This window comes from Pelodiscus sinensis, chromosome 4 (genome assembly GCF_052426305.1).
Source record: "Pelodiscus sinensis isolate ZL-2025 chromosome 4, ASM5242630v1, whole genome shotgun sequence".
Classification (NCBI taxonomy): Eukaryota; Metazoa; Chordata; order Testudines; family Trionychidae; genus Pelodiscus; species Pelodiscus sinensis.
Genome location: NC_143055.1, coordinates 80318641 through 80334555, shown reverse-complemented (window position 1 = coordinate 80334555; position 15915 = coordinate 80318641). Strand labels below are relative to the sequence as shown.

The following is a 15915-nucleotide window of genomic DNA, read 5'->3' as shown; positions in this document are numbered from 1 at the left end:
CGCCCGAGCCCAGCGCGGCTCTGCTGGAACCGGCCTCCCTGGCTCGCCGGCGCCACGCTCGCTCGGAGGGGCGCCAGGCCCGTTTCAAACTGCCCCAGTGTGAACTGAGTCCCAGCCTGCCCGGCTCCATCGCTTTCACCCCATACACATCCCGACTCACAAGGGGATTTCATGGGGAGTGCGATTAACTTGTGGAACTCACTGCGACAAAATCTGATTGAGGCGCATAGCTTAACGAGATTATTTTTAAAAGGGCTGATACTGATAGGGATAAGGAGTTATGTGGGGGGGGGGGGGGAAGGTAGCCACCACTTGCTGGAGGATAGGAAGAAACATCCACTGTGGGCAGTAGGGATATATAGGGTTACCCTTATAAGCATTAGACTTCTCGGCATGTTGACCAGGATCTCCGGTTAACTGGTGGCCCACTCCAGCTGAAGCAGCTGCTCCCCATTCCCATGCATCAGGTTAGGGGGCCAGGCAGTGGGCATTGAGCTAGGTTGGAGCAGCCCTTGCCTTAGGATCCCTGTTAATTGATTAAACCTACTTGTTAGCTTTTTAAAACAAGATTTTACATCCCTAATTGGCAGATAATCCTATGATTGCCCATTGCTGGGATTCTTGTACCTGCATTTGGTAACTTTGCCAAAAGATAGGATACCAGATTAAATGGACTGCTTACTCAATATGGCAGTTTCGTATGTTCCTTCACTTGGAATTTGGCTCAGTATTCCAACTGTACTAATACATCACAGGGGTTCAATGTAGAGTTTAAAATGTGCTTAAAATAATTCAGTGGTCTTGTTAAGGAAAGGACTTTTCTTCTTAATAGGGATATATCAACATGTAGTCAACTAAATGATGAACAGATAAGCCTGGCTTTATAGGTTAGTCCTATGTACTACATATACTCCCTCCTAGAGGCAGCAAAGGAGGGAGAGGTAAGAGCCAGTGCCCGGAGGGAACTGTCTTTTAAGCTGGTTCCCCCCAAACACCGGATCCCACGGAGCTGCCTTCTCTCTCCCCCACTCCCTGCTGCTGCCTCTGATAGAGAAGCAGCAGTGCAGAGGGCGAGGGGGGCAGGCAGGAGCCAGTACTTGCGGGAAGTTGGCTTTTATGCCAGTTCTCCACACATACTGGCTCTGTGGAGTCATCTGCCCTCACTTGCTGCCTCCCACTGGCTCTATGGAGCCACCTGCTGTCCTCCCTTCGACGCTGCTGCTGCTGTATCAGATGCTAGTGCAGCCTCTGTCCATGAAGAGCTCGGGTTCCCTGTGAACAGGGGCTGGTGCCACTGCACGCTGCTGCCTTTGATAGAAAGGCAGCAGTGCAGAGTGGCGGGGGGCTCCCTGAGAGTGGTGCCGGGAGCACACTGGCTGCTGGCTGCACCCCCGGGGACTATAGAATAGTCATGTAACAACTAAGTTTTGATGTGGTTACACAATTATTCAATTATTCATCATCTAACATTCCTACTCAATAAGATAACTGCGTGTTTCCTTGGAGTGACAGCTGCTGTTGGGGTTATGACAAAGAAAGTTGTAAAAAGAAACTATTGGATAGATTGTAGGGAGCAGAAACTGGCTGAAGGAGGAGAAAAGAGTAGACAAGCAGGACAGAATTGTGGGGAGAACTGAACTTGAATCATGAGAGGATTTTAGAGATTTTGAGAGTTGAACATTACAAAGCTGGATAGATACATTATGGTGCTTTTCTGATTGTCTTTGAAGCATCAAGTATATGTTATTGGTTGCTGATTTCACTACCAAATGAGAGGAGGAGTGGACCAGAGGTTAGAGAACTAGCCTAGGTCTTGGAAGACTTTAGTTCAGCTCTCTGATCTGCTCCAGACTTCCTCTGTGACCTTGGGCAAGTCTTGTAGCATTTCTGCACCTTAGCTCCATCTCTAATATAGGGATAATAGTATTTGCCTATTGCATAGAAGTTTGTGAAGATAAATGTATTAAAAGTTATGGATTGCTTTTATCTCTATTAATGACAAGTGATAGTGATGCAAGTATTATTGTTAATTAGTGGTGTCGAGAATACGATTAACTGATAAGCGTAAGTTTATTGGTTAATCTTCTCTACTACTCCCATTTCCTCTCCTCTCCTTCCCCTTCCTCCCTTCTTCCCTCCCCCCGCTGCCTTTGAATCAGAGACAGCAAGTGGGGGGGAAGCAGGAGCGGGTGCGGTGGGGTGCCATCTTAAAAGCCAATTCCCACTAGCTCTGGCTCCATAGTGCTGCCTCCACCCTCCTCTTCTACCTCTGAGAGGCAGCGGCAGGGGAGGCTGTCATGAAGCAACCTCTGTCCATGTTGAGCCTGGACCCACCGTCGACAGAGGCTGCTTTGCGGCACCCTTTTCCCCTCCTTCCATAGTGGAGCTTGGAACCCCCGTGGACGGGGCTGCTGCCTCAGGGTGGTAGGCAGTCTGTCTGCGTGGGGAGCTGGTTTTTAACCTGGCTTCCCTTGCAGACCGGCTCCCACCTAGCACCCCCCGCTGCAGCCTCTGATACAGAGGCAGCAGCGTGGGTTGGCAGAGGGCTCCCAGGAATGGGACCGGATTGAACTAGCTGCCATCCCTGTCAACAATAGACTAGTCAAGTAACCGATAATATGTGGTTACTCGACTATTCTGTTACCTGATATCTAACGTCCCTATTGCTAATATCGGGTACTGGTAAAACCTTTGTTTCTCTGCATATGATTGATTTCCTTCATGTTGCTTTTCATCTCTCCATTTTCTCTGTCAGTTGATGAGACAGAGGTAGGCAGAATTTTCTCAGTAATTTTTCTCTAAGTAGGGTAACTTATTAAACCATTTTGTGGATGGTAGTATTTTGTATTACTGTTTCATATAGCTACTTTTCTTGCTTCTCTGCCAGGATTTTTCCATTTAAATCCTAATCTAATGTTTCTGTAGCACTAGTCAATGCAAAATTGATTAGCTGCACTCCATATTTCTAATAAAATCTTTTAAAGCTGAATCTGTTCTACGACTTTTTCCCTTTTAGATTTGATTATGCCAGGTTGCCTATAGATCAGACTAATTTTAGCTGGAGGCTGCCTCTGTTACAAAAGGTCATGTAAAAATAACTTGTACTGGGTCCAGTCTTCTTAGTGTATGCACATTGTGACTCAGGTGCAATGTGACCAGGATTCATCATCCAATTTGGTCTGTTAGCTTCCCCAGATTGGGTTCGGTACTGATGGGAGGTACGACATGAACACTGATCTGTGTCCCCCAACAGCCTCAATGATCAGTAACACAGCTAAAATTGGAATACTGAAGGGTTTTGTGTAGGGATGTAAAATTTGATTATTTTGCCAATCAAATAGTCGATGCAATTTCCAGTGGCTATTTGATTATTTGATAAGGGCACTTCCACCTTTGAAGTGTAGAATGGGTATGAATAGAATTAACATGATTGTGATTATACTAGGAATGTTAAAATTAGATTAGTCAACTAATTGAATAGTTGATGGAATTTCCATCGACTATTCGATTAGTTGATAAGGGTGCTTCCACTTTGAAATGTAGCAAAAGACCACTTGGCTGTTGCTATATTTCAAAGGCGGAAGGGCCATGGTGTTCCACCTTTGAATGATGGGGCTCTTATGCATTTCAAAGATTGAAGCACCATGTGGAGTCTGGGGCCAGTGGGGGACTCCATGCAGTGCTTCCGCTTTGAAATGTACAAGAGCCACCCCTGCTCCCTACCATGGAGCTAGAGCTGGGGAAACCAGCTTTTAAGCTGGCTCTCCCCAGCATCCCCTCCTCTTCCTTCCACCTCTGCTGCCTCTTTCTGATAGAGGCAGAAAGGTGGGGAGTGGGGAGGTGACTAGTTGACTAGTGAGTTTTTGCTTATTGGATATGTGACTAGTTGATTAGTTGCTTACATCTCTAGGTTATACTATCAACACAATCCTATGAACATTAAGAATGACTTCCACACTTAAGTACATTTCAGAAACTTAATAATACTTCACGTTACCAAAACCTTAGTTAAAATGTCATGTTTCATTCATATATTTATGTTGCTGATTACCAAGATATTTGGGGGAAAAAAGAAATCTTATTAACGTCTAGTCAATTTGCTGTTTTATACAGCAGTGCCACATACTAGTGTTTGTAACATCAAATCTTCCATAATAACTATATGTGATGTCACCAATACAGGTATGTGACAATGTTGAATAAATTAAAGGGGAAGAGAGAGTTTGTTTAAAAAAAAGCACACAATCAAACAAGGTTTTGATCAAAAATTTTGTAACACTAAATTATTATACTGTTTTAGTATGTTCAGCAGTCACTTATGCTAGGGATGTTAAATTTAGATTAATTAACTAATCGAATAGTCGATGGGATTTCCATCAACTATTCGATTAGTCTGTAAGGGCACCTGGTGGGCTCTTGCTACAGTTCAAAAGTGGAGGCCTCACCCCCAGCAGGGCTCTTGTACATTTCAAAAGCAGAATCGCAGCAGAACTGGTGCAAGCAGAGACTGCTTCAGTCCCTGCTTGCACCGTTTCCCACTGTGCTTCTGCCTCCTCTGCCCCCCACGGAGACAATGCTGGGGGGAACCAGCTTTTAAGATGACTCCCCCTAACACCTGCTCCTCCTCTCCCCCTCCCTTGCTGCCTCTCTCTGATAGAGGCAGCAAGTGGTGGGAAGTGACTAGTTGCATCACTAGTTGACTGTCTGATAAGCTTATGCTTATTGGATAGTTGACTAGTCGCTTACATCCCTAACTTATGCACCAAGTTATCTTTCAAAATTAAGATTTTATACAGTATAATTTTAAAAAAATCCAAAACATTCTGGTCCTTGTCCATGATTGTAGATTATAAATTCAAACATTTGTTGCTCTTGCCTATAGCCTGTTCCAGAGTGGAAAAAAAAAAAGCTGTGAAACTGACAAGAATCCCATCACTTTCACTCGACTGAGGCTATTCATAGCATATCAAAGCTAAGGCAAAGTATGATCCTCCCTTTTCAAAATCCTATATACCTCTGTGGTCTTGAATGCTACGTACTACTTCTAGGAACTTGCCAAAATCACTTTTTCATCAGTTAGTGGTTTTAATGAGCCTTTTTAGTATGTGAAGATTATGCTTAATATATTTGCAGTGCATAATATGATCCAAGTGATGAGGTACCACTTTCTTTGCATAGGCTCTAAAGAAGGGATAGGTAATCTTTTAAAACCAAAGAGCCAAACAACATAAAAATTCAGAACAAGTGATCTACAAAGAGCTGTATAAGAATGTTCATTTGCATGACTGAAAATGTACAACTTAATATTCTTGATAATTGACATAATGATTATGTCAGTTATTATTAATAATAGCACAAATGAAATATACTCACAGACTTTATTTAATGGGACTTATGCTGCCGCATCTTCTCACACAGTTCTTTATAGTTTACATCATAACTGGTCAAATTTAGCCTTATGCGCGCATTCAGGCTGTCTTCTCTCAATCTTATGGCTGGGCTGGTGATGTGGGGGTGTATGAGGAGCTCAGGGCAGGAGATTGGTGTGTGTGGAGCTGCAGGCATGTTATGGCAGGGGACTGGGGATGTGGGAGTATATGGGGTTCAAGGCAGGGGGTCCAAGTGTATGATGGGCTCATGGTTGGTGTGTGTAGGGTGCAGGAGCATTATGATGCTGCATCCAGATGGGGGCTGGGCCCCGACTGGGGACTTGTTGGCCAGGCTTCATTTTTAAATAAAGTAAAATATTATGTCCAATTCAAAAGGTTTTGACATTGTCTTTATTTATGGGAGGGGTGGGGAAACTTTTTTGGGTCAGTGAAAAATCAGTCGGGGACCACAAAAACTACCACCTTCCAAAAATCCCCAACCCTCACTGATGTGACCCCCCAATTGAAACACCTCATTCCCCTGGTGCTCCAGCCCCATAGTGGGGATAGGAGCAGGGAAGATGGAGGTTCAAAGCCTCAGGCCAGAGTTACTCTTCTGGGGTTCCAAAGTTAGTGGATTTTGTGGGCCTCCGTAGGCTCTGGGTTGGGGCCAAAAATGAGGTGGTAAGTGTGCAGGACAGGGCTACCAGTGAATGGGATAGGGGCAGGAGTGCAGGATTTGGGCGGAAGGTGGGATGTGTGAGGGTGCGAGTTCTGGCCAGGAGGCAGGCTGCCTGGCCAGGTGGCTGGGGGGAGTTCTAGCCAGGAGGCAGAGGGCGGGGGGGGGGCATGGACAGGGAGCAGCAGGCAAGTTGTCTGGTCAGGGGACTGGGGGTAGAGGGCAGGGGGGAATTTGGCCAAGAGACTGGGGGCAGCTATCTGGCTGGGTGGGGGATGAGTGAGGGGATGGGGGTGTAAGCATCAGGGAATGGAGGGGAGGCATTTACTTGTTTTCACTCCACATGGCAGGCACTATGTATCATGCCTCCTGCTGCTCCCATTCGTCCTCTGGGAAAGGCTCGTATGGGAGGCAGCAGGAATTGTGAGAGCCATATTTGGTATCTGGTTTTCCCCATGGAAGGAAATCTGGGAAGGAAATGGCTGTCACGCCAAGGCATGTTTAGTCTGTTGTCTCTCCCCCTCCCCCCACGCCTTGCCTCCCTGGAAGCTGGCACTGGCGTTCCAATCTTGTAGCGGGCTGTAAGGTTGCAATGCCAGCACTGGGTCCATGATGTGGGGGGAGCCAAGAGGGAATGGGCTGGGGCTCCCAAAGAGACATATCTGGCTCCCTAGAGAGCCTTATTTGGCTCATGAGCCATAGATTGCTGACCCCTGCTCTAAGGGGACATTATCAATTAAAAAAACCTATTGTTGTAAGTAACACTCAATGAAATTAAGAGATTGGAAAAGAAAATACTTTTAAATTTTACTTTTTTGTATTATACAGCACTTTATATACAATCAATTCCAATGTTTCCCTGTATATTCAGTCAGTTTCCCCTGCTAATTTTTTGACATAGCATGATGAAAAGAAAAATATTTGAAAAATGAAACATAGGATTTGTTCTAATAGGTGAATATAGCTGACCACGATATAATTAAATTTAACATCTCAGTGGCAGGAAAAATACTACAGCAACCCATGCTGGCAGCATTTAATTTCAGAAAGGGGGCCACACAAAAATGAAGAAGTTAAACAGAAAATTAAAGGTACAGTGCCAAAAGTGAAATTCCAGCAAGCTGCATGGAAACCTTTGAAAGACACTATAATAGAGGCTCATCTTAAATGTATACCCCAAATTATGTTTTTTAAGAAGAGAACCAAAAAACTGCCATCATGGCAAAAAAAAAAAAAAAACCAGTGAGTGCCTAAGGATTTTAGATATCAGTGAATAATCATGTATTTTCATGAAATTTTAGTGGTTACATGACTATTTGATAGACCCGGGAGAAGGGCTGGCAGCCAGTTTCCTACTGGTTCTACACCCGGGGTGCCAAAAAGGAGCCAGGTCACAAGGGGAGCTGGTTTAATAATGAGCTCCCCACACAGATCGGCTGCCTGCCGCCCTGCACTGCTGCCTCTGATACAGAGGTAGCAGTGTGAGGTGGCAGCAACTCCTGTCCACGGGGGGGGGGGGAGGGTTGAGCTCCCCGTGGATAGCGACTGGTCTGTCTCCCCTGTCCACAGAGAGCTCGGACCCCCCCCCCCCGTGGACAGAGGCTTCTGCCAGAGTATCCTTTGTCTGTGGTAAGCCTGGGTCCCCTGCATCTGACAGAGGCAGCAGTGGGGGGGGGGGGGGACTTTAAGCCAACTTCCCCCCAGCACTGGCTCCTGCTCCCCCCCTTTGCTGCCTCTGGTACAGAGGCAGCGGGGGAGAGAGGGAGGGGAATGCGTGTAGTCGACAAGATTAACCAATAAGCCTAGGCTGATCGGTTAATCATATAGTTGACTCCATGTTGACATCTCTAAAATGAAGTATAAAAATATAATCAGGAAGGCCAAAAAAGAATTTGAAGTACAGCTACCCAAGAACTCATCTTTTTTTCCTGCTATTACTTTTTAAGTATATCAGAAGCTGGAATTCTGCCTAACAACCAGTGGTGCCACTGGACGATTGGGATATGAAAAGAGCACTCAAGGACAATAATGCCGTTCCAGAGAAACTAAATGAATTATTTGCATCAATTTTCATGTTTTAAGATTAAGGATATTAAATTTAGATTGATTAACTAATCGAATAGTCGGTGAGATGCCTTGGTCTACTGGGCTCTTGCTACAGTTCAAAAGCGGAAGCCCTGCATGGAACATGGGGCCTGCAGGGGACTCTTGCTGATCCCACACTTTCTGCAGTGCCTCAGCCTTTGAAATGTATGAGAGTCCCAGGAGAGCTCTTGTACATTTCAGAAGGAAGCCCCACAGGGAGTGTGGGGACAGTGGGGGAGTCCCCCCACTAGTCCTGTGCTCCCTGTGGTGCCTGAGCCTTTCAAAAGCAGAATTGCAGCAGAAGTGGCGTGAGCAGAGACTGCTTCAGTCCCCGCTGGCGCCATTTACCACTGTGCTTGTATCTCCCCTGCCCCCCATGGAGATGGTGCTTGGGAACTGGCTTTTAAGCCAGCTCCCACCAGCTTCTGCGGCCCCGCCCCTTCCTGTCTTTCTCTGATAGAGGCAGCAGTGGGGGGGAAGCAACTAGTTGCATCACTAGCTGACTATCCAATAAGCATAAGCTTATCGAATAGTCAACTAGTCGCTTTCATCCCTACTTAGGTTATGAAGAAGATTCCTAAACCTGAGTCATTCTTTTTGGATGATAGTTGTGAGGAACTCTCAGAGATTGAGATGTCAGGTGGTTTTGGAACACATTCATAAACTAAACAGTAATGAAGTCACCAGACCCAGATGATATTCATCCAAGAGTTCTGAAAGAACTCGAATGTGAAATTGCAGAGTTACTAACTATTATTTGTAACCTATCCTTTAAATCGCCTTCTGCACAAAATGACTGGAGGATAGCTGATATGACTCCAGTTTTAAAAAGGGCTCTAACACAGATCCTGGTGACTGCAGGCTGGTAAGATTGACTTCAGTACGAGGCAAACTAGTTGAAATTGTCAGACACATAGATGGACATAATTTGTTGGGAAAAAGTCAATGTATTTTTTGTAAAGAGGAATCATATCTCAACAATCTACTAGAATTCTTTGAGTGGGTCAGCAAGCATGTGGACAAGGGGGGTCCACTGGATATCATGTATAAGGATGTAAAATCTCATTTAATTGACTAATCAGTTAAACAAGCAGGGGTTCTCTGGGCCTATGGTTGGGCCCTGGTCTGCTGCGGACCTACCCTGCAGGCAGGGGCTGCTCTGGCATCTCTGCAGGAGCAGCCCCTGCCTGCGGGATGCCTGGGCCCATTGCAGACGGGTGCACTGGAGCAGCCCCTGTCTACTTGAGGCTGGAGCAGCCTTCTACTCGAGGCAGGTGGGGAACTGTTTCAGCCCCACCAGTTAACCTTCACATCCCTAATAGTGTACTTGATTTTGAGAAGGCATTTGACAAGGTCCCCTCACCAGTGGCTTTTAGGCAAAGTAAGCCATCATGGGATAAGAAAGAAGGTCCTCTTATGGATTGGTAATTGGTTAAAAGGAAACAAAAGGGTAGGAATAAATGGTCCGCTCTCAGAATGGAGAGAGGCAAGTGGTGGCATTCCACAGAGGTCTGTTCTGGGGTCAGTACTTTGAATATTGCATAAGATGTCCATCTCAAAAAAGATGTATTGGTATTGGAATTGGAAAAGGTTCAGAAATGGGCAACAAAAATGATTAGAGGTATGGAACAGCTTCCGTATGAGGAGAGATTAATAAGATTGGCACTTTTCAGCCTGGGAAAGAGAGGACTAAGGAAATATATGATAAAGGTCTACAATGGTTTGGAGAATGTAAATAAGGAAGTATTTACTACTTCCCATAACACAAGAACTAGGGTACACCAAATGAAAACAAAAGGCAGCAGGTTTGCAACAAATGAAAGGAAGTATTTCTTCACAGAATACACAGTTAATCCGTGGAACTCTTTGCCAGAGAATGTTGTGAAGGCCAAGTCTATGCCAGGGCTCAAAAATACTATATGAGTTCATGGAGGATAGATCCATCAATGGCGATTAACCACAATGGGCAGGGAATTCTCACACTATAGACTACATGGGGATTGGTGCCAGCTGTTGAGAGATTGGAATTGGTATGTCTAATGTTGGTAAGGCAAGACAAACAAGGAAATATGGGGATGCAATAAAAAGCCTTGGAAACTATGTGAGGTAGGGGATGAATTAGATTATACAACAAATTAGTTCCATACTTAATGTCTTTGAAACAGTATATTTTGAATGGATTAGCCTGGCATGGTTTTCCTTTGTAAAGAAGTCCTATTCCAGGGAGTATTGTGGTATGGTAGAGTATTGAGAGGTCAAGGAAATGCTTCTTGAAGAGGTAACTAGATGTGAATTCAGAATTAAAATTAATTCTCAAGATAGTATTAAAAGATACCAGAGGATGTTGTAAAGGCCAAGTTTATACCAGAGTTAAAAAAATAATAGATAAGTTCATGGAGGATAGGTCCATCAATGGCTATTAACCACAATGCACAATGTTGGCATTAAAGTACTGAATATATTTTATGTTTTAGTCTAAGAAAAAGGGACTGAGTGTTGAAGAGAAGAGAACTCGTATGATGGAAATTTTTTTTGAAACAGTAAGTGTGTTAATTTTCATACATTTCCTGACCATTGGGAACATCCATAAGTTGCTAGAGTGGCTGAGTGGCCAGGTCACTGAGTCTTGGGTTCAGGTCTTGGCTCTGCTACTGTCCTGCTGGATGACCTTGGGCAAGTCGCTTCCCTGCTCTGTGCCTGTTTCCCCATGTGTAAAGTGCAGATGGTAAATACAGGTTGAACCTCCCTGATCCAGCGCCCTTGAGACCTGAGCATTCCCGAATAAGAGAGTTTACTGGACATGGGGCGGTCAGGCCTCTGGGCCCTCGGCTCTGCCAGCATGCTGCCCTGGCTTGCTTGCCAGGCTCTGCTGCCCCTGGCTGCTTGTGGGGCTCCACTGCTGGGCGCGGGGCTCCCCTCCCCAGCCGCCTGGTAGATCTCGGCTGCTGGAAATACATGGTTTTGAATTTAGGTACAATAGTCAGGAAATCCAAAGTTAGATTTCCCATAACATCAGTAATTGCTGTGCTTTATGTACTTCTGTGTAGTACTTATTAAACATTTTCCTGTAGAGGGTCTGGCATGTGTAACAGAGATGGATTGCACAAAGCCTTTTCATCTGGCACATTAATAACCTCCAGTCCATATGTGAGGGAGCAGCAAAGTAAAATTCAACAGGACTTAGGGAAGTTTTCAGTATTTGCTTTGTTCCCTCGATTCCAAATCTATAAGTTTCACTTTTCATGCCATAGGAGGAAGAGGGAGGTAGTTAGGGATGCTCAAATCAGACAATGTGGGAGCAGGATGAAACAGCAGACTAGGATGGGGAAGGATGAGAATGCAGCCAAAAGAGGACCATTGTAGGGGAAAGCACATCTTTGTGTTTGTGACTAGGGATGTTAAATTGCAGGTAATCAGCTAATCAAGTAGTCAATGGAACTTTCATTGACTACTCGATTAGTCAATAAGGGGGGAAAACTGCAGAGCTGCGGTGGGGTTAGCCGCTGAACTCTTAATACATTTTAAAAGCAGACCCCAGCTCACTCTCCCTCCCCCCACTGCACATCTGTTTTTTACATGTACTAAGCTGCTGGGCTCTAAATACATTTAAAAAGCAGAGGCGCAGCATCTGGGACTGGGCACGAGCTGGGGCTTAGCTGATTCCCTGCTCGCGCCTGGTTCCCCACTACGTCTGTGCCTCTCCTGCCCCCTGGAGATAGTACTGGGGGAACTGGCTTTTAAGCCGGCTCCCACCAGCTCCTGCCAACCTCTTCTCTGTTTCTATCGGAGACAGGCAGCAAGCTGGGGGGAAGCGACTAGTCAATTTACTACTACCCGATTAGGGGTGTAAAATTTAGATTAATTAACTAATTGAATAGTTGATGGTATTTCCATCGACTATTCGATTAGTCTATAAGGCCGCCTACAGGCTCTTGCTACAGTTCAAAAGTGGAAGCCCCGCAGGTATCGCAGGGCCAGCGGGGACTCTCCCACTGGCCCAGCGCTCCCTGGCACCTGAGCCTTTGAAATGTACAAGAGCTCTGCTGGGGCTCTTCTACATTTCAAGGGCAGAAGCATGCAGGGAGTGTGGTGCAAGTGGTGACCCTCCCTCTTGCTTCACGATCCCTGGCACCTCAGCCTTTGAAATGTACAAGAGCCCTGGGTCAGGGTCCTTGCAGCATTTCAAAGCAGCAGTGACGCATGGAGCCCAGAGTCTGACCCCGGGCTCCACGTGATGCTGCCATCTTGAAGCACCCCCTTTTCTTGCACCCCTTCTTCTTCCCCCCCCCCCACTGCCTCTTTCTGATAGAGGCAGCAAATGGGGGGAAAGCGACTTGTCAACTAGTCGCTTACATCCCTATTTGTGACACATCCTACATATTTTAAATATTTAAGTTATTAAAATACATTTATTGTGGTGCAAAAGTAGCTAAACTAGGATATGAGGATCTGACCACAGCGTGCATTACCCTTTGGAGTCTAAATTTAGGTATGAAGCAATTAATTAAGAGTAACAGAGAAAAACTGGAAGAAATAACAAAGGCTAAAACAAGATAAAATCACTTTTAATTTTCAAAAAACTTCAGCTCTGTCTTGAGAAGCATGCAGTATTTTTCCCAGAGAAATGAAAAAAAAATTAGATATGCTTACTTGTATGTTTGTTGTAATTAATTGAGTATAGAACATAAACATGACTTAAATAAGACTGTCATTTAGAGGAGATGTGCCTCTTGTCTTTTGAACAGAAAGATGTTTTTCAGTTAAAGGATCTGGAGAAGATTGCACCCAAAGAGAAAGGAATTAGTGAGTATTAACATTTTTTTTGGTCTAAAATTTGTTTAGACATTCAGAATTGTTTTGTGAACCAGTCACACATTTGAATTTTTGTTTTCAAATAACACTGACTTAAGGATCTTCATAAGAATAACATGAAACAAAAGAAAAATACCTACCTGTGAGGTGGTACTGGCTTGCATACATTTTATGCATAAACTTCTCAAAACTATGTTACCAGTAGCTGTAACTTATATTGCGCAATAAGGCCAAAATTTTCAAGTTTTGATGTCTAAAGTCTGGAACCTGTATCCCTGATTAGCTTCATAAATACATGGCATGATTCTTAAAAGTGCTAAGGACTCACTGAAGTCATTGGGACCTGTGGGTGCTTATCTTTGAGAATCGTGCTATATGTTTCAGTGTTTAACTAATGATTTAGGTGTCCAACTTTGGTCACCCACATCTTAAAGATTTGGTCCACACACGTGCATAATCAAACTGTAGTGTCTTGCATTTCTCAAGCAAAACTATCCAGTGTGGGAAAGACCTGTTTGAAAGCCCATGAAATTCAACAGAAGGCTCTTTGTTGACTTCCATTGGCTTTGGATCAGGACCAAGATGACTTTTTGTATATTTTGTGTACTTCCAGTCCTGTTCCTATATTCCTTGTATATTTTTTCCTTTTTACAGCTGTGTTTTAGTACTTGTGTACAAATGTTCACCTTCTTGATCAGCTCATCTTTACAACATCATGCTTCAATCATGGATAAAGAAAAAGTAGTTTTGCTTCAGGGGAGCTCAGTTCTAACCTGAAAAATATTTACTATTGAAACACATTTTTTAAAAAAAGTCACAGAGGATAGAGGCACTTGCAAAAGCTCTATGGAGACAAGATAAGGTTTCAGTTCATTTCTCAACATACTTGCAGTATTAAATATTGTGGGAAGAAGCTTAACAGATTTTTAAATACAATTTAAAAATATCTGATGTAGAAACTTTTTCTTGCAATCCTTTATTGAATACCTGAATACTTTGCCAGTTGACTCATGTAGATGACAATGATACCATTTCAAGTCTATAGAAGATTGCTTGTGAACTTCATATTTACCATGCTTGAAAAAACCCACTTTGCTAAGTTGAATGGCAAACTTTCCTGGGCAAGTGTGGGGCATTAGTTTTTCAAGAATAAACATTAGTTTGCTTAAAATTGTCTCTCTCCCATCTGATTACAATATGTGTACTTAATATAAACACATACAATTTTGTCCTTTTGAGTCTGTAGACAGAGTGCTCCAGAACCTCTACTGCTGATTAATGCTTCACCAAGAGTACAAGTACATGCAAAATTAAAAAATTAAACATTAAGAAATGCTAGAATTAATGTTGCCCAGACAACTTCTAATTTGCCCTTTTGTCTTAAGATAATTTTAAATTATGTAGTCTCATGCTCCCTTCTCACAGATCACTGCCTCATTTAGTCAAGCTTTGCCCTGCAGTCTCTCGCCTTTTTGGTTTTCTTTCTTCCCACAAATGTGAGTTGTTTTAATATATTTTTGAATGTTAAAATAATCTCCCAGGTCCTTGAGAAATTTAAAGCAATACTATTATGCAAACAGCATCATGGAGGCATATTTTGCCACACATAAACCTATTCTAGATGGGATTGTGGCTCATTTAACTGGATCCTTAGCAACTTTAGAGACCAAAAGAGCATCAGGCACTGCAGAAGTAATTTGGAGACTGCCATTTGGTCCTCTATCACTTTTACTAAGCACTACAGTTCTGACCTGCAATTTTACACATAATTGTCCTTTTGCACAAAGGTTTTCTCTTTGTAAAGCGGTACTTGTTACTTTAGAAAAGGGGATTGCTAATTTCACTTGATCTGATTGTTTTTCTTTATTGCTTGCTACATTACAAACTGCTTTGGATTATTAGGGGAACAATCATTACCCAACATGGAGAATATCAGGTAACAAATTGTCATCTTATTGTAAGCTACCCTATGCATGATACTGCCATTCACTTCAAAGAGATTCTCTGCATGGAGTGGCTGTGGCACAAGATCTTTATTTTTGATGTCTTCCAAACAGCAAATGAAAAAGGAGGTAGACTATTCAGAAATATGCGTTTGTGGATTGTGCTATATTTATGTTGCCGTTAGGGATGTAAAATCCCATTTAATTAGTTAACTGGTTAAACGTTAAGTTAACCAGTTAACGTTCAGTTAAACGTTAAGTTAAATGTTAAACCGTGGGCAGGGACCACTCTGACCTGGCTGCTTCTGACCCCTCTCGGGGCCGCCAATTCCCAGCTCACGTGTGGCCAACAGAGTTGGTGGTCCTGCGAAGGACTGATGGGAGCCAGCATCCTCATGTAGGGGTTCACGGGGCTGGGTTCATCTGCAGTGAAAATGTAAACAGGTCTAGTACATTAATCTCAGTTACAGTGATATATTTGCTACTCAGTCATGTTCTTTTAAAATAAAATATAACCACCTAACACGTACACTGAAGAAAAACTGACTTTTGTTTTTGTTGTTAGCTACTATGTCAGTAAAGGAGATCCTGCAAAGTTTAGTTGATGACGGCATGGTGGATACTGATAGAATTGGAACTTCCAATTATTTTTGGGCTTTTCCAAGTAAAGCTCTTCATGCCAGGAAGCGTAAATTGGAAGCACTGGAGTCTCAGGTATATTTGCATTGAAAAAAGCACGTATTTGTCTGAATTGTGTAAGCATGCTGTTTCCCTACAGCCCTTGCTATATCTGTCTCAGTTTGTTACAGAAAATGCTGCCAGCAGGTCCACTGGCACCCAGCTAATAGTTTTTTTTCTTTTTGTTTAATCAAAAGAGCCTATTCATAAGCCATGGTCACACCGCCAGAACCACAGATGCTTTAAAAAAATATTGCCCACAGTTGAGAAGGTTTTTTTTTTTTTTTTGGTTCCATCAATGAAGAAAATATTGTGACCTACTTAATTTTGAATCAAAACACTTTCACTG

At 43.5% G+C, this 15915-nt stretch overlaps 1 protein-coding gene across 3 annotated transcripts in view; it reads left to right on the top strand.

The window, feature by feature from the left end:
- The window catches only part of MND1 (meiotic nuclear divisions 1), a 68289-nt gene that overhangs the window by 433 nt on the left and 51941 nt on the right, over positions 1-15915 (top strand). For all 3 annotated transcript variants that reach the window (XM_075930076.2, XM_075930077.2, XM_075930078.2), the window contains exons 2-4: positions 10608-10673; positions 12879-12936; positions 15454-15602. In XM_075930076.2, coding sequence (XP_075786191.1) covers positions 10608-10673; positions 12879-12936; positions 15454-15602 — 273 coding nt within the window. The remainder of the gene's footprint in view (positions 1-10607; positions 10674-12878; positions 12937-15453; positions 15603-15915) is intronic.